The sequence below is a fragment of the Rhopalosiphum padi genome, chromosome 3, assembly GCF_020882245.1.
Source record: "Rhopalosiphum padi isolate XX-2018 chromosome 3, ASM2088224v1, whole genome shotgun sequence".
Classification (NCBI taxonomy): Eukaryota; Metazoa; Arthropoda; class Insecta; order Hemiptera; family Aphididae; genus Rhopalosiphum; species Rhopalosiphum padi.
This window is the reverse complement of record NC_083599.1, coordinates 59,273,998-59,293,719: the sequence shown is the minus strand read 5'-3', so window position 1 is coordinate 59,293,719 and position 19,722 is coordinate 59,273,998. Positions and strand designations below refer to the sequence as shown.

Sequence of the window (19,722 nt, the reverse complement as noted above, 5' to 3'; positions counted from 1 at the left end):
TAAAGATTAGTTGATGCATTTTAAATTTTTTTTGGAATTTTTTAGACCAGCGGTTCCCAAACTGTGCACCGCGAACACTTTCTAAGGGCACTGTGGACCGCTGTGGTCCACGTAAAATTGGTTATCAATGAGTATTTTTAAAATTTAGACGATGCTCTCCTAGCCACAAATGTGTTTCATTAGTATGTGAATCTGAACTAATTTTTATTTTGAATTTTTTGGTGTTTATTACTTTCTAAGTCATTTTTTCACAGTTTTAGGTCATTTTTACTGATTTCACATTAGTTCACTTTTTATCATTATGCCGATAACTTACTTAAAACTTTGAAATTACCACGGACTAAGAATAATACCTATCCGATTTTATCTCACCGATTACAGTCGTCTTTGTCGTGTTGTAATGAATATTATATACCTACATTTTATTAATTTTTTTGTAAAATTTTCGAAATATCAAAAAATGTTAAGGACATTTTTTGTCATTTTTATGTCATATTTACATATTTTTTTAAAGTTATTTTTTAATGTTTTTAAGGTCATCAACTTCCGAGCCCTAAAGTTATTAGTGAATAAATGAAAAAATTGTGATAAAATATTAAAATTATATTATTACAAAAATGATTACTTATTAATAAAAAATTATGAATTATGTATGTACATACTTATAATTTATGAAAAAATATTTGTAATTTTGGTTTTTTTCGAATTATGTTATTTTTTTTATTATTATTTATTTGTTGTACACATTATATAGCATGAATCGAAAACAGTAATAACCAGCAAAAATATGTAATTTTTGAAAACCAATTTTTTTTTAAATTTTAACCGATAATGTTTAATTTCTACAATTTTTTTTTTGAGTCTTACAACAGAATTTGTTATAATGTTTTTAGATACGTCTGGACAATTTTAAGTCTAATAAGCGACTGAACCTTATATCCGTGAGTCTTATAAGCGGCGTCCACTGTATTGTATATATATTAATCAACATTGATCATGATCGCCGATCAATGTATAATAAATATTTATTACCTATGTATACCGAAACTGCGATATCAAAAATCAACTCGGGTATTAATTATCATATTTGTTAAATCGGTAAAAAAATCTTAACATAATATCAGACTTGCCCGATTGGAATTCTAAAAATAACGAGTAATAAGTAGGTACCTACCTAGTAACGTAGGTATTGATTACGTCTGTACCAACACAAAATAATGTGTAATAAATGAATACATATAATATAATTTATGTACCATGTAAGAACAAGAGGAAGTTCCAGATAATTCTATACGTTCACAATTTTTTATACCCATATTATAATTATAAGTCTTGTTTCCTCCAGGCACTTTTAAAGGTAATAAGCTGTAAGATATAATACAATTCGAATATCGGTAGATACACAGTCGTCTTTGCATAAACAATAAAATTGCACTCAGATAGATTTTAATAAATTTTGAATGCTTACGTTTGTTCAGCGGTTATGTATATCTAATGAGGAAACTAATCATTAAAGAGGAATGATGAAAACACTGGAATTAACCACGTTTAACTTGTTTATTTTGTTTGTACACGCCCATGGCTGAAGTAAAGTAATAAATAATAATAATGCTCTAATAAGTACTTATTTTTGATTCCGGTAGGTAATTATAAAATTGTTTATTAAAAATCCCACGTACGTACCTCTGCGTATATCATAATATTATCCTCTTCGATATTACCTTTATGTGGACCCCATTCCATAAGCATATAATTTATTTTTAAACAAAAACAATAATAATAATAATATTGTTTTGTATTTATATACCAATATATACCTATACCTATTACCTATGCAATATGCACGTTCACGTGTAAACGCTGAAGTTACCGACTTACAAACTTGATTTTGAATGCAAATTTTATGCAATAACGAAACATTTTTTTTTTACTTTTATCAAATAGATACACGATATTAATATATAAGCAAAGTAACACAGTATACTAAATGACCTAGAGTGTAAACGTAATGTTAAATTATTCATCACTATCCTTCCTCTTCTAAATGAATACATTAAAATTTATATACGTAACTATAACATAATTTTAACAACAAATAGGTTCGATTAGCTACATTCAATATTTTATAAAACGTGTTTAACCAATAAAAATCTGCCTAAATTTAACAAAATATAAATTAATATTTATTTTTTTAAAACAAAATTATTCAGACCAATTAAGTATTAACACAACACAAGAGAATAATAAATTACTAGTATTAATATTAATATTTTTTGTTATTTAAACGTGAATTTTTAAGCTAAATTAAAAGTTAAAATATTATTATTCATCACGAAGTATTCATTAATTTGTGAATTTTCAATTGAAGTATTCAAATTTTATAATTTTATTTTAATAAATTTCTGTTTAAAAATTGCCCTTATCAATTTTTCAATAAGAATGCAAAAAATAAAGCAATATATTTTTATTTTAAATTTAAACAGACACACAGTATTACAGAAGAAATATATGCCTAACTGTTGAAAACAAAACTTAAAAATAATGAAACTATGAGTTAGAAAAATATATTAGTGAAAACAAAAATCTTACTATAAGTTGCAATAAGTTAATTGGCATATCTATATTTAAATTTTTAGTCAAGGGAATTATACGTGGAAATTTTTTAGTACAATTCATTGTAAAAATATTGGCGTACTAACTACTAGGTAACTAATTATGTATATTTAAATGTATTTTATTTTAATTTAACGGTATCTATACATTTTAGAGATCAAGGTTGTGTGGCCACGTGTCACAAAATCAATATGTTTTAGCTAAAACAAGTAAAATAAATGTAGTTGTATGTATAAATTGCATTAATACCTATCGAAATAAATAATAGGTGTCTACCACTTTACAAAAAAAAAAAAAAAAAAAGGTTTTCATATGAAATGATAACATTTATGATACATATACCTAAATTGTCTAACTAAAATTAATTTTATGAAATTTGGTATATTTAGATAAGTTTAGAACAATTGTTAAAAACCAACTTTATTTTTATCAACCAAAATATATGATGACTTTTTAATAAATAATAATTGTAACTTATAACACAATATCGAATACATACCATATAGGTAGGTAATTATCTCATTATACACCAGCATATTGATGAAATATGTAGATACAGACATATAGTATTTTATTCATCTAAGTATTTTTGTGATATTTACACATTTATTTAATTTCAATTCTAATGAAAATATATTATTTTATTTGATTGAATAAAATTCAAATTAAACTTAAACCAAGAACTATTTTATAGTTAATATAGCGAACTATATTACATAAATATTTTTAAAATAATAACGAAAAGTACCATATGTAAATAAAAATAATATGGGTTGGTTAAAAATATTCAATAAAAAATTTGGGTATGCAAACATAAAAAAAAAAATTAAAATTGAGTGAGTTACACATATTTAAAGTTCAAAACGTGCACAATTTTTGTGAAAATACGCTATAGGTAAATCTAAAATTTGTCGAAGCTCATTTTGTCAGTGTCTTTTTGCAGAACCAACGCGTGTTACCTCCTAATATTTAATGTATTTTACAGTTCATCAACATCTGATTAGACTGACCTGCCCATTTGCCGTACTTGGCACTCAGCGGAGTCCGGTCGGGTATCACCAGTGGCAAAAGATGTGCCGCACATCCCTTCGCAATCTCGATTAGTACGTCGCATATCAGCAGCAACGCGGCGAAGAACCCGATGACGGCGAACCCGAGTACGATGGGTCCGGTCAACGAGTCGTTCGAGTTGAACACCTGTGTGAATATGGACGCCGTCTTGACGATTTTTCGGACGGGGTTTAAAATAAAATAAATGCCAAACACGAAGTCAAACAACTGTCCGGGAATAGCCTATGAGAGGGCCAGAAGAAATTGAACGTGTCGAGAAAGTGTTCGCGTTTCGCCAAACGATCGTGCCGACGGTCTCAGGCGTTTTGAACGGTGGCGGCAACCGGCAGTCGTAGTGCGGCTATGCACATTATTATTCATTCTAATCCGGTCCGGGTAAACGACACCGGCGATAGCGGTGGCATAACATGCCATTAATATTATATTATCGTGTTATTGTATATACATACGTCATCGTCGTGTTTTGGTGGAGGTGCCGAGCCGGCTGTACTTCGATAACTACAGCGCCACAGCGGTAGCCTATATTATTATTCAGCACGAGAAACTAGGTCACAATACAATATTATAAATTATAATGTACAATAAAAAATATTCATATAATATATAATAAGTATAATTATAATATACGATAAAAATGATTTTGTACGGAGACGGTCTGTCACATATATGTCTACTAAGTAATTCACGATTTTGAAATTCGTTAAGATTTTAAATTAAAACACTCATAAAATATAATGTATATAGTTTTATATTAGACTTCTTGTAAGAAGAAAATTATGATAAATCTCGCGTTAAATTTTCGAATCTTAGATATCAAAATTTAAAATTTGAAAAATAGTTTTCGATAGCAAATTGGATTTAGTTTGTACTTTAAAAAGGTAAAAATCCCAGAAATTTATAAAAAAAAAAAATGAAGAAAAACAAAGTGTTTTACTCAAATAGATACTGCAGTTTTTGTCAAAATCAATTTTATTTTATTTTTTGTTTAACTTGAAAACAAATAACCAGAATAACTTGAAATTTTCATCAATAGTTTATAATATAATTTTCATAATATTTATACTCTTTTTGAGCTATTTATAAAATTTTTAATTTTTTTTGTAAATGTAGGTAAAAAAATTATACCTTAAAATGGATGTTGACCAGTTGCCCTCAACTGAATGTGCCTGCCCTCACATATTATTATATACAAACCCGTTAAATAAGGGAAGTAAATATGTAAATAATAATCATAGTCTATAAAAATAATAAAAATTGTATTAATAATAATAGCTCACCTGATAAAAAGAGAGAATTTTACCAGAATGCGTAATTTTAGACTTATTTCAGTAGATAGCCAATAGACGATAGACGAGGCTTTATCGCATGTTATTATATCATATTTTATTTTATATTTATTAGTAGTGTTAGGGTTGTTAGAAATTATTATATGTATACTTTGTTGGGTACATTTTAGTAGACGAAAATCTCTGACATCATGGAAAATGAGTGTATACTGTATAGTGAAATAGCCAAAATTTATTAGTTTTAAATAATTACACTTTTTATAAAGATAGCTTTACACAAGCAGGTGTTATATAACAGTGTACATTAAAGTCATGTATTTCAGCTATTTATAAGTGAAGATGAAAAGGTATTTTTAAAATCGGTACGCGTAAAAATTTAATTTTATGTTAAAAAATACAATACCTATACATATCTTTATATTTATAATTGCAAATATCAATTTTTTTTCATAATTTTATATTATTTTACTTTTTTGACAAAATGCAGTATATACCGCTTATAATTATTGTATTTATCTTTCTACTATAAATATTATTATTTACATATTTACCTCCCTTATTTTATGGATTGGTATTATTTACGTATTATAATCATGTATATTATAATATGTGTGGGCAACAGGTACAAGCCCCTTAAAATGCTTGAAAATTTAATATAATATACCTACTTTATAAATTGTTCATAAGTTTATTAAATTTTATTATTTTTTTTAAAAAAATGTTGTAACTATAATTTTTAATAAAGTATTCAAATTTATAATTTTGACATAAATACATAAAAAAAATGTCTTCTGATACCTAAAATTTGAATGTTTAATACAAGGTTCTTTATAAGGTTTTTAATCTATATGTAAAAAAAAATTTCTACCACTCAAATAATTTTTTGACGAGCGTTTGAGCTATACATTTTTACAAAATAACATATTAACTATAAAATAACTATTTTTTCTCAAATAGTTTTTGATATTTTGTTTTAATTAAAAAACAAATATTCATAGTTACTTAAAATTTTCACTAAATGTGAATGTTGAGTTATACATTTGATATTTTCATATTTTTTTTCAGTTTTATTTCTAAAAATCACGTTAAAATGTTCTTGATTAAGAAAAAAAAAAAGCTTGAAAATGTAATACAAGATTCTACTCTACATAAGTTGTTTTCATAGCAACTTAAAATATTTAAATATTATTAAAAAGTTTTTGAATAATTTATTTCTATAATAATTTAAAGTTAAAATTCTTACAAAATTTATTTTAATCGAGAAATTTGCAAATTGTTTTGTAATTGGAAATGTATAGAGTATGCAATTTTTATAGCTGAAGCTTGAAAGTTTCTCATAAGGTCGAATGTAGACGAAATTATAAATTTAAACTATGAATAACGATATTCGTTATTTTTTTTTAGTTCAAAAACAATATATTATTCGTATGAACATATTACATTTTATATACCTATTATTATATTTTATACACGCAATAATATTTTCAAATTCAAAAATTCATAAAAATTGATTCAATACTCCAATCCATTGTATCATAAATAGTAAAACAAAATACTTAATAATACTTTTTTTAATATTTAACTGTGCTGGTTATATTATCGTAATATAATTATTATTACCTATGTATATAATTGTATATGTAGTAGGTACTATGATATAATGTTGGCGTAGCGGAGAATATAATATCGCAACTTTCTATTTTCACTCATGGATTACACAATGTCAATGCACCTTTCATAAAAACATATTACAAAAATAATAATAAATGTAAGTAATTTTTTTTATCTAACGGGTGATTTAACGGAGCCATAACACCGTATAATGCTGTTACTAATTTATTATTAATAAAAAAATTATTTTTGTTAACAAAAAACAATAAAAACTAATTACTTTTTTTTATGGTTATTGTATGATATCATTAAATCGTATTGACAGCGTAAAAAGACAAATACCTACATGGTTGTGTTTTCTTTGTTTATAACTGATTAATGCTGATAAACTCGTATCAATGCGGCAATGCATTATGCATTACAAAATATTATTTTATTCATAAATATGTACCAACCAAATATTATTATTATTGTTTGTCTATGGTATAGAATGTAGATATATAGATTAAAGATAGGTAATATATAATACGAGTAATAATAGTTATTTATTTTACTATATAGTATATTAAATAATTTAAACTACTCCATGTACAGTGAAATATCTATTAGTAAAGTAATAAAGTTAAATACTTCATTGATATTCGTCTTTTTAAAAATATCGCAATAACTAATTTTCAAGTAGGTACCTATAAACCAATACTTATTGTACTTAATGATAGCATATGCAAAAGTGTAAAAGTTACAAACTTAGACAATTCATAAGGCTATATAACACATAACTGGCATGTTTAGATGTAATTTTGTTATACAATATTCAATATTCAATGTACCTATTATAATAAATAATATTTATACTATTTACTATAATGTAGGTACACAAATAATCTACAGGATTATATTTTTCTTTATATTATATTATTATGAATATTGAATACATTTTCAACATATTCAAATTTATTTTTCTAACTTACAAGTTAGGTACATCTAACATTTTCATAAACACTGAATTATCTGCTGAAGAATTTAAAAAAATTATACACCTGCGTCACCTAGGTGTATAATTAATAATACGATGCAACGTGACTAATCTTTTATTTATTAATGTTAATTACTAATCATTAGTATTAAATAGGTAATTAACTGCACAATATATATTATTGTAAATTAAACTCGTATTTTGAAATAAAGCTTTTTGTTTTATATAACTACTAGTATAGGTACCCATAGTACCCACATATCTATTAAGAAATTTATAAAATATAGGTTAGGTACCTACTTATGATGTTTATATTAATACAATTTGATTGAAATATTTCAACATCGACAATTTGCACGAAAGAATAATTGATACTTGAAAGTTAACCCCAATAATATTGATACCTACTCCATGTTAAGTTACGCTTAATTATAATAGCAATGTATAGTGTATTTTAATATTATTAGTTACTTATCAGAGCCAAGTATAATATTATACACTTGCTCACAAAAAATTTTCAATGACATATGTACTATATTATATTATTATCTATGTACATGCGTATAAAAATCAAAATCAAATATTTTAATATTAAAAATATGATTGAGAATGGACTCTTTAGATTTAGTAACGTGATAAGAACACTTTTATATTTTTTCTGGCGCTGCTTTATTCAATACTTTGTATGGAACAATTGAGGTTAAAATACATCTTAGATATTAGTCTAATATATTTTGATAAGTATATAATACGGCATTACGCCTAACTTTGCAATAAGATATAATTATTGTTTTATGAAAAATCAACTAAAAAAAAAATAAAACAACCTCAGAAGTAAAAAACCATAGAAAAAAAAGAATTTACATTAATAATTTAAAATGAAAGCATTATTGTTTATACTGTTTATAATATTTATTATTATTATTAAATATTATATACTAAGTTTTTAAGTGATATTAATAAAATGTTATTTTAGAAACGAGTTACAGGCGAGTAGCCCTGTAATAAGCTTACCAAAATTAATATTTTCAGTTTCATCAAAAAAGTAATGTAGTTAATTATATTTAACTATTTAAGTACTGAATAACATATTTTTGAGAGTGAACCAGAGGATATGCATAATTTTCTTGATTGGCCTAATCAAAATGGTTCTAAAAATGATTGTAATAATAATTGATAATACTATTAATATGCCTCAACGAGTGTTAAAAATAGGTGTTAGACGGATCTAGTATAAACATATTTAAGTACTGAATAAATAATTATTGTAATTATTATTATATTATTATTACATTGTTACATTACAAATTGCAATTCTTTAATTTTGATTTTGCATATTTTTTTTGTTATTTGACGTTTGTTTTTCAAAATTTATTTTATCATACGACATTTTACGGTATCATAACAATCCAGTAAGTATATATTCCTAAACGACATTATACGGTACGTTTTAATTATATAAAAATTGATGCAAATACAAGTGTTACATTGAGTCACATTGTGTTGCCTATCCTCTATGCCGCAAAGACAAATTCTTTAACATAAATAAAAGCCTATCAGGTACTAATGTAATATTGATTAAAATTGAATGACATTATTATAATAAGAGCCAAGAGGTTAGAGAAATAAAATATGTCAATTGTTAAAAACGGTATAATGGCTATCAAATAATATGCAAATACAAGTGGATTTATTATAAATTAGTATCCGAGATTTTGTAAAAATCAACATGATATGGTTTTGCAACTCACTGACAAACAAGATCATTGGTGTTGTTCGAAACATGATTGTCAGCAATATGGAATAATGTCCATTGCGTGCGGATAATTTTCTGGCTGATTCTCGTCTCAAGTCTTGACTACAAAACAATAGTTCATCTATTTTTGGAGTAAGGCAGGGACGTAGCCAGGGGGGTCCATTGGGTCCGGACCTCCCCCCCTTCCCCCAAAATGTCATTGACGAAATTTTTTTTAGAATGTTTTACAATGATGTTTTTTTTGTGCTCGTAAACCTAATAATTAATAATATGTTATGGAAAAAATTACAAAATGATACTGAAATCGCCTTGGTGTGATGAAAGATATTATTAATTTATTCAGGAATATTTCTTTAGCCGGATAAACTCTTAAAAATTCCACTTTAGAACTTATTCCAGAAACCAAAAAAACACGTTTACTTGGATTATGTGAATCACGTTTTATTGAACGACACGAAGCAGTAAATGTTTTTGTAGAGCTTTTTGAACCAATTATAGTTAGTCTGCAAAATATTCAAGAAACAGATCGTGCAATTTCAGCAAAGGCTTGTTCACTTTTGGCAGCTGTAGAAAAAAGTTGTTTCATAATTTCATTACTTGTCTGTGAAAATCTTTTAAGTTTCACTCTACCATTGTCACATTATTTGCAAAGCCCTAAACGTGATCTTTCATCTGCTGTTGATTATGCTAAACATATTATAAAGAGGCTGAAACATATGAGACAAAATTCAAATGAATCGTTTACACAAATCTTTCAAGAGGCTAGTAAATTATCTAAAATGTATTTTGTTACTGAAATTATAGGGATAATTATTCATGTAATTCACCAGAAGAGTATTATAAAATATCTGTATTTTTACCGTGTTTAGATGGTTTTATTTTACATCTCGAAAATAGGTTTGAACAGAATAATGACATTTTATCGTCAATAGAAATATTGTTACCAAAATTCGCTTTAGAAAAAAACGTCGAAAAACTAAAAAATCTCACCATTTATTTTGAAGATAAAATTAGTGAAAAAAATATAGCAAGTGAGTATTTACTTTGGTGTGAAAAGTGGAAAAATAATGAAGAAACCCCTACAGATATTATGGCTATTTTAGAGTCGTGTGATTCGACTTTTTACCCAAATATAAACCATTTGTTACGAGTTTTGGCTACCCTCCCAGTATCTACAACTGAAGTTGAACGATCATTTTCAACTTTAAAAAGAGTAAAAACACTACTTCGAAACCAAATTGGAAATGACCGTTTAATAGGGCTAACTCTTTTATCCGTTCATTGGGAAATATCAGTTTCAGCAAAATACGTGCTGAATATAATAGCAAAATCAAAAAGAAAATTATAATTTTATTACATATATTATGTTATATTTTAGGTATACCTACATTTTTTTTTATTTATACAATATTTTTATTTATTATAATACATACATAATATATAGCATTCTGTAGGCCATGAGTTTACTTAATTAATTAATAAGAATGGATATTATTTCTTTCTATTATTATTTTTTTTTACTTGACTTGACCCCCCCCCCCCCCCCCCCAAATAAAATCCTGGCTACGTCCCTGGAGTAAGGAATAAACTTCAATCAAGTTTTGTGAGGTCGAACTAAACATGAACCACAACACAACGGTTGACTGGATTACTAGAATATGTACATGCGTGAAGTCTGAATAACAAACAATAAAGCTTGACCAAAGTGGAATCTACAGCCTTTAACTGTTATCCAGAAAATGACTTCTTCACAGCCGTATGGGCAGCTATTTCAAAATCGAGATGGATAATGTTTATATTTAAAACTTGTCCTAACTCCGAAAATTCGAACATATATTTTAATATTGACCCACATTTTTAAGTAACACGATTCAGTTTTAGAGGGTAAAACACAATGTATTAAAGGAAACTAATAATTTCTGCTCCATCCGTGTTATAGTATACAGTTGATAAAAATATTTTGGCTTGTATGTAAAAGTACAGTCAGCCAAATATGCATCACAATGATTACATAAAAATTCAATATTTTTTTTACACGTAACAATTTTCATTTCATCTTATTTATACACGAAGGTCATTTTTTCATATTGGTAAGTTAAAATGTCGCTATTTGATACAAAGTTTAGAGCGTCTTCCAAACTTTTCGGTAAAGTTGGTAAAAGTTTCCTACGTTAATTATATATCGACTTCCTTATTAAGCTTACGTCATTGCTTCCTATTACTTCATTATTCTCTATGGGTGACATCTCTTTCCGTATTATTTTTCGTGGTCTTTCATGAATGTCATTAGAAGCCTTGCGTTTACATCCATTACGTACCTCTTGAATTTGAATTTTCATTGCTCATGTTTGTGTGTGTTATTAGTTTTTATTATATTCTTAATTTGACTGCATGTTGTAACCGGGGATGTACAATTTTTAATATAACACCACCAAATCCATTATTCGCCATTTCCACTATTATTGACTCTAAATTTTCTGTATTTAAAATAGTCAAGTAATAAACACTTGCCCCCTTTATTACTTTCAATAATTTTATAATATTATGCTTCCTTCCGTTATTAAAAATCAACTTTGGAAAACATGAGAGATTATCATTTCCCTGTTCCTTATAATATAAAATAGGGTTTTCGTCTCCTTTATCCATCATCTCTTATACCCAGATATTTACACTCATTAAAATCATTTGCATGTCTCTTTGTAGAGTATGCTATAATAAAATCTCTTTGGATATTATGTATATCTTTTTTTTCGAGCAGATAAATTTTTTTAATTTCTCCTTCAATTTTCGTTGACCTTATATCTTCCATTAATCGATAGTCGATTGCCTTAGGCAAACATTTTTTTTATAGCCCTTCGACTGGCCATCGACCATCGTATTAAGATTTAAAACATTTTAATGAATATTAATAAATAATTAAAAATTTGAAAAATACAAAACACATAATCACGATTAACGATATAATAAATCGTGATACAGTTATGGCGACACCGATTGTCACCACCACTTTACTGGTCGATCCGCCCGACCGATGTTACCATTTTGTATACGTGAATTTTACCTTATTTTATATTCGTTTTGATATTTTTACTTGTATGTGACCTGCAGGCCGAAATGTGCAATCTGACCGCCGCAGCTCCAAAAAACTATCAGCAACCCGCTCGCGTTTTGCCAAAACGCCCGCGCCTGGTGTACTATTACCACCAGCGGTATGGCTAGTGGTAATGGAGATTGAACATATTCTTTATATAGCACACAAACTAAATAACATAGTTAAATGTCCTTAAAATTATTTTCTGATGAGTTTATATTAAAATATTTATTTTTAGGCTTTTTCTATTTTTAGATAGTTTAAAAATTATTTTTTCAAATCATTTAAAGATGTATACAGAAAACTGTTGAGAATGTGGTTGTTAGAAACTTTTATCCCTAAATGTCAATGTGAAGTATATTAAAACAAATTTGGAGCTCCTTAGTCCTTACCCCCGGAAATGTGTTTTTAGTTACGCTCTTGTTATACTGTGTTCAGCGAGAGAGTACGCCGTTTCTGCGCATACATATGCACATTGGGAATATACGTATGGTTGGAAAAGGCAGAACGGCCGTGGCGTGCTCCCTCGCTGAACAGAGTGTAGTATCTATCAATCTATGATACAAATTCGCCCCCTCCTTAAACGAGCTTTAGATCCGCTACTGCGATGTTATTAAAAAAACCGCAGCTTCCAGCAAAAAAAAAGTACAATTAGCTCGACCAATAAGTCTATGCAGAAAAAAACATTTATGATTTATACACGATATATTTACAAATATAGGTAGTTGTGGCGTGGAAATAAAATGAATCCACGAATTGGGGCTGGAAACAGTACAACGGTAAATTAAGTCCAGTTTTCACAAAAAAAATTACCAGCACCGGATACTCTTTTAAAAGTAATTAGTTATGCCTGTACTTGTGAACACAATTGCAGCTGTCGGAAATTCTATATTCGGTGATATGCAAACACTGTCAAGGGAGAACATGTTCGAATCAGTAATCAATAATTGATGACGAAGACGAGGACAAATATTTATTTGTGGATAAGATAGAAGAAAACCATACACCGCCATTAATTAAAATGAGATTCACATAATTTAATTAATTAGGTACAGCATGATTTTAATAATTAAATATATAATATAATCAGTGCTGTAGTGGAGGGTATACGGCGATATACGCCGTATACCTTCTGATTAAGGTCGTATACTCTAGCTATTGTAGTGAAATCATCACCAAATAATATAAAGAATAAAACCATTAGATTATTATTATTATACCAGATAATTTTATACCCATTTTAAATACTAGCGCATCATTACCATGTTCGACAGCTGAGTGCGAAAGAGGTTTCAGCCTTATGAATAATATTATTACACATTTGAGGGCATCACTTTTAATTTCAAACGTGTCAAGTTTAATGTTTATTAAAAGTAACGGACCACCTATTGAAGTGTTTAACCCAGAAATGTACGTAAGGCCGTGGCTAGAAGACCATCGATCAGCTGATGACAACCAATCAAGATTGAGAAGAAATAATTTAACAAAATCGGGATCCCCACAACATTTATGGAATATTTTTCAATAAAATATTTTAGTAAAATGCTTTAATAAAAAAATTGTTTAGTTTTAATTTTAATTTTGTATAAATGTATGTGTGTTGTGTTATTTACCCTCCACCAAAGTATTCGGTTAGACGATTATGTGTTTTCGCTACCTACTTTAAGAGTTTAAGACACGATACCTAATGATAGTATAAATGTTTAATATTATAACTCATAATATACCCTCTACTTTTTTTAGGACTACAGCACTGAATGTGGGGATAGAAATATTCCCTCTAGGAGCGTTGTCGTAAGACTTCAATTTTTGAGCAATCAGGAGCAATTCAGAGAGCACAAAGAAAGTTCAGTAGACCTCAACCCACTCAAGGCTATCTATATCAAGAGATTGGTATAGGGCAGTACGGTGGTAGAAAAAGGGGAAAGTCTACCAGACGCGAAGAAGTCCAACAACGATAACGGAGAACGGCAGCATAGACTATGGGCTACTAAAGCAGAAAGATATGCGGCAGCGAGAAGGAACCGTGAGAGCGCAGCTATGGGTACTCTCGGCGGGGATGTGGGAGCGGCCATAGCCAATGCAAACCCTGCATTACAAGCACTGAATATAATATAAATAATTAAATATGAAAATATTAAGTACATAAATTATTTTTATTTGGACTCACAATCCAACACTAGAAAATATTATTAAAATTTAATTTAATAACATAGTCTAAATAAATAAAAAAAAATGTACCTACAATTTTTAATTTTTTGTATTTATTTTATAAATTGTAAAATAATATTTATTTCATGATTAATTTTTTTTTTATATTTCAATTTTATTAATATATGTCATAAAATAATGTATTATTACATTTTAATTTTAAAATTAGTTTTTAATTTTAGTCATATCAATTTTTTTGATAAGAAGCGAAACCAGTTAAATAAGCGCTAGTATAAACAAATAACGAGATGGTAAACTGCGGCAAAAAAAATTTAACATTATACAATCTTCGAAAAAACCGATAAAATACATTATACAAACTGCGGCAATTTATTTTATATACCTATACCTACTATAATATATAGTGCATGTTTTATTTGAGCATTCCCATTTTTTATAACCACTTATTTTTAATTCATGTTTAAATTTAAATTTAAAATTGTTTACCATTCTAGCCAGGGTTGGACTAGCTTTATAGAACGGTCCGAGCAAAATAATTTCGAATGGCCTCAATGAAATTTCAAAAGTATAATAACTAAATTCGTCAAAAAATTAAGAAAAACCCGTCATCAGATAATCAAAAAAAAAAAAAATGGAAAAATTGAGTTATGTCCTTATCCGTAGGGGTGTTGGTGCAACATTGTAAATTTGTAAATTCAATATATTATTTAAATATAGTTCTGCTCAGAACGTCACTGCGTTTATAATGTATTCAGAGGGAGAAAAAAAGTAAGTAGAAAATTCTAAAATGTATTATTTTTGTACAAAACAGCTATACCTAGATACTTAAGTGATTTTACCATGAATCATGATTAAATAATATTTACATTATGATTGCCAAACTAGTGTTTTACGTATAATTTCACTAAGTATAATTTTATATAGCTGTCCTGAAACGACAGAAAAAATTTACGCTGGAAACAATTTTTTTTTTGTTTATGTTCATCCTGTACGTATATTTTATATTATATAGGTATTTATACGAGGTTGTTCGTGAGCACGTGCGTGTCGAGGGTTCGGCGTGCTCGCTGGGTCGCGTACACTGCACATAATACTATAGAAATATAGACGAACGCGCGAGAATATAAACACGGTCCGCCGCCTCCTTTCAGACGCACCTCAAACCAAACAACCAATTACGCGTCACCCACGGGCGGGGCCGATCTCCCGGAAATAAACATATAAAATAATAATAATGTATAATTCGACTTTCCGGGCCAATTCACGCGCGTGCACACTGCACACGTCCTTTATTCACCCTTCCTTGCACGCGATGTACCCATATTGTGTACGTCGCACACTTCTAAATATCTTTTGCACTCGCACACACACATTATTTGTTGTTGTAAACGGCAACTGACGACTACGACGGTTATGATTTTTTTTCGTTTTCATTTTTATCTGTGTACCCATCGTTTCCGGTTCGAGCGCCGCGCCATATGCATCGGCCCTGCTCATCTTATACTATTGAACGCAGACGTTTCTATTGTATGACTTTATATTATACATATTATGCGTACCTATTATAAATCAATATTATATTATAATGTCGTTGGTGTAATTGAGTTATTCAAGTATGTAAAAAGAACTATATACAAAACTACTAACACTACTAAGTGACTAAAACACTTATTTCTATTTAAGCAATTTTAATTGTTAAAAACGTAGTTAGCAATAAATTAACATGAATTGTCTCTAGTTCTCATTATATCTACAACGTTAAAAATAGTATTAACCTTAGATCATTTATTTACTATAGATATAATTATGTATTATCTAACATCATCCCCATCAACTTCAACATTTCTGTACACTACAGATAAAATAAAAATATTATTATTTAATAGTAGGATCATTGTTGTTCTTTTAATTCGAAACGTCAGTTAGTATTGATAACACCATACATTTTGTACATTTCAAATATTACTAGCTGACCCAACAAACGTTATACACGCTAATGGTCGCGGCTCATTCAAAATCCCATAAAAAAAAACCACTTACAGTTTTTGTTAAATTTTTAAAATTTTTCTATCCCTAAAAACATATTCAGACTATTACGGGCATTTTTTAAAAAAATAAACAGAATGGTCTATTCGTTTTTAAGTTATGTGTTTGTCATCTATAACAGTATTTAATTTATACATATGTTTATGATATTATATTATTATTTATTATTAAACAATTTTTTTTATGAAATCTGTGATTTATGATAATAGAAAATATGTTAAATAAAATAAAATATTAAAATCTTTTGTAACGAATAATAATTAATAATATTACACTATTGACTAATAAATAATACATACTTCATTAATACTCATTTATCCAAAATATAAGTGTAAACAAAATTAATTAAATTTAACTATTCATTAAATATGTAATTAAATCAAAAAATAATACAATTTACTAATACATATTTAATAACATCAACATTTGTTATAATTAATATTATAGATAGTTACTGCAATACAAAATACAATACACAGAAACTATTTCCATTAGAGGACTATGGGGAATTTGGCTAATAAAAATATTAATTTATTTTCGGCGACGGGTACAGGGTAGTTGTCAGAAAAATGATAAGAATGTATAACCATGATTTATACCAGTGATCAAGCAGTAACGCCAACGAGAACAAAAATCATCGCAATAATAATTACAATCGACAAATAGACAACACTGATGACAAAATCTTTATATTATAATATTAATAAAATATTATGTATTAATTATTAAATATAATATAATAATTATTAATTTTATATCTTAAGCACGTCTATTAAATAAATGAAATAAACAATATTTTTTAATATATTTAACAACTGTGGCATTTCTGAATGTTAGCGAATTATTAAAGTTGTAGATATTACTAGATGGATTTGACGTAGTCATTTAGAATGAATTTGTGAAAATTTGCCATAATATTAGCCTGTTCCTTATGCTATAACTTCAAGCAAATGGATAAAGATACAAAGCTAGCTAAAGACTCTTATTTTAGAAAAAAGAAATGCAAGACTTATGCAAAAAAATGAGACTGAAAATATGAGAAAAAAATCTACAGACAAAAACCAAGTTCATATAAAAAAAAAAACCCACTCATTAGTTCTAAGGATTTTATATTTAATAAGGATCGAGTAGGAAAGTTACCTAGTCAAAAGAAAATGTTGTTTATTTTATAATTGTTTTTAGTGCCTAATGTGCAATAGTTTTCTTCTATAGTTTTTTTTAGTAAACTATAATTATAATATATTATCTTATAAAACAATAGTAAAAATCAGTATTCATTTACAGGAGTGATGGTGTTCATTTACTGGACAATATGTTCATTCAATGGGAAAACTTGTTTTTTTTTTAAAAATTGATTTTTTAAAAACTATTCTACTCTAACAATTAACAGTTGTAGGTACTATAATTTAAGGTGTTTTACATAATACCTATCATAATTTTTGTGCCACTAAAACAACTAGATTTTTTTTAATTACTCTACGTCTAAGTGTCTGAATAATAATTTTTAATACATTCAACAATTGTGGTATTTCTTATGTTAGCGGATTATTAAAGTTGTAGATTTTACTAGGTGGATCAACGAATTAATGGGTATCAATGAGTGATAGCAATAAATCTTTCATTCTTCTATAGCATAATATTTTTATATATTAAATATTGTGTTTATTAATTATACTACTAGATATATTTTATGATAAACTATGAAAAGATCGGTGATTGCAGGGTGATTGCAAACAACCAGGTGATTGCAAGGTGATAGATTGCGAGGTGACACAAATTAAAAATTACACATACTCCATAATTGTAAAAAATTTAAATATTGACCCAGTTAAGTTCCATCTAAATTTTAATACCGTATTAGCTAATTATCGAAAAAGCCTGTGTTCATTGACTAATTATGTGAAGTTTCTCAAATTTAATAAAATCCCCAACCCCAGCTGCTGCTTGATGATTATGTTGACACCAGAATCTGAAATAAAGGGAAACAAAAAAAGGTTGTCGACAAATAAATTTTACAAAAGGTAAATGTAATACTTGAAAAAATAAACTATTTGTAATTTATGTATAATTGTTTGAATTTTAAAATGAATGGTGAGCAAGTAATAAAAAAATTAAAATACTCTGTTTAAATGTTTTTAGATATTTTTTTTTAACCTTTCTATCATGCTACATCAAACTCGCAGGTATAGTAGTCCGGAACGTCTGTATTCTAATGGTACAGGTTTCAAATCGATCGCACAATTATTAGATTTGTAATTAATTCAGTCTTATTTTAATTGCTAAGTATCCAAAATGCATTTCCCAAAAAGGGGACATCCTTACGAATCCAGAGATGTGCTTGGCTAAGTCGTAGTACAATATTTCTTTTTTTTATGAATTATATACCGAATCGTTTCTACCGGAGTAGAGTATATTACGTTTATTTTTTTTACATGCAAATGACGGGGAGGGTAGCTGGAGACGTGTGTTATCTAATGGTGAAGGTGTCGACTCGGTGAATAATACCTAATTTAATACTTTAATTTTTGATTGTTATATATTTAATTATTTTAATTTGGCTTTTTTTTCCTACATTCGAAAAGATCACTACTTTCTACATAGGGAATTTCCAGTAATAAAAATTTATTTTACTCTATATTTTACTATAAGTTATGGTATAATAAAACTTGTGGTATAATATAGAGTAAAATACATTTTTATTACTTGAAATTCCCTACGTAGAAACCATAGTGACCTTTTCATAGTTTATCATAAAATATAACTATTAGTATAATTATTTGAGTGAACAAGATTTAGTCTGTTGGCAGTTACTGAAATATCAAAGTCTTGTTAAATTGTATAAAAATTATATTCTGTTGACAGTCAGTTTATTTTTGTTTTCATTTAAAAATTGTATAAATTATGGCTTTTAACGGTGTTGATGAGCTTTTGGATCTCGATTACTTACAAGTTACAAGGTAGATCTACACTCCTATTCTATATTATTTTTATAATAAATTAATATATTTGAATTTAACTATGCATTTGACTACTAACATGTCGTGATTTACTATATTTATAAATTAAAATAAATTAATAATTTTTTATTCCTCATTTTATG

At 27.5% G+C, this 19,722-nt stretch overlaps 1 protein-coding gene across 1 annotated transcript in view; it reads right to left on the bottom strand.

The window, feature by feature from the left end:
• LOC132925242 (inactive hydroxysteroid dehydrogenase-like protein 1) overlaps positions 1 to 11,652 on the bottom strand; it is a 29,879-nt gene extending 18,227 nt beyond the window's left edge. The window contains exons 1-2 of the mRNA XM_060989652.1: positions 11,518 to 11,652; positions 3,624 to 3,906 (exon numbers count right to left, since the gene is read on the bottom strand). Of these exons, the coding sequence (XP_060845635.1) occupies positions 3,624 to 3,906; positions 11,518 to 11,652 (418 nt within the window). The remainder of the gene's footprint in view (positions 1 to 3,623; positions 3,907 to 11,517) is intronic.
• Between the last annotated feature and the right edge of the window lie 8,070 nt (positions 11,653 to 19,722).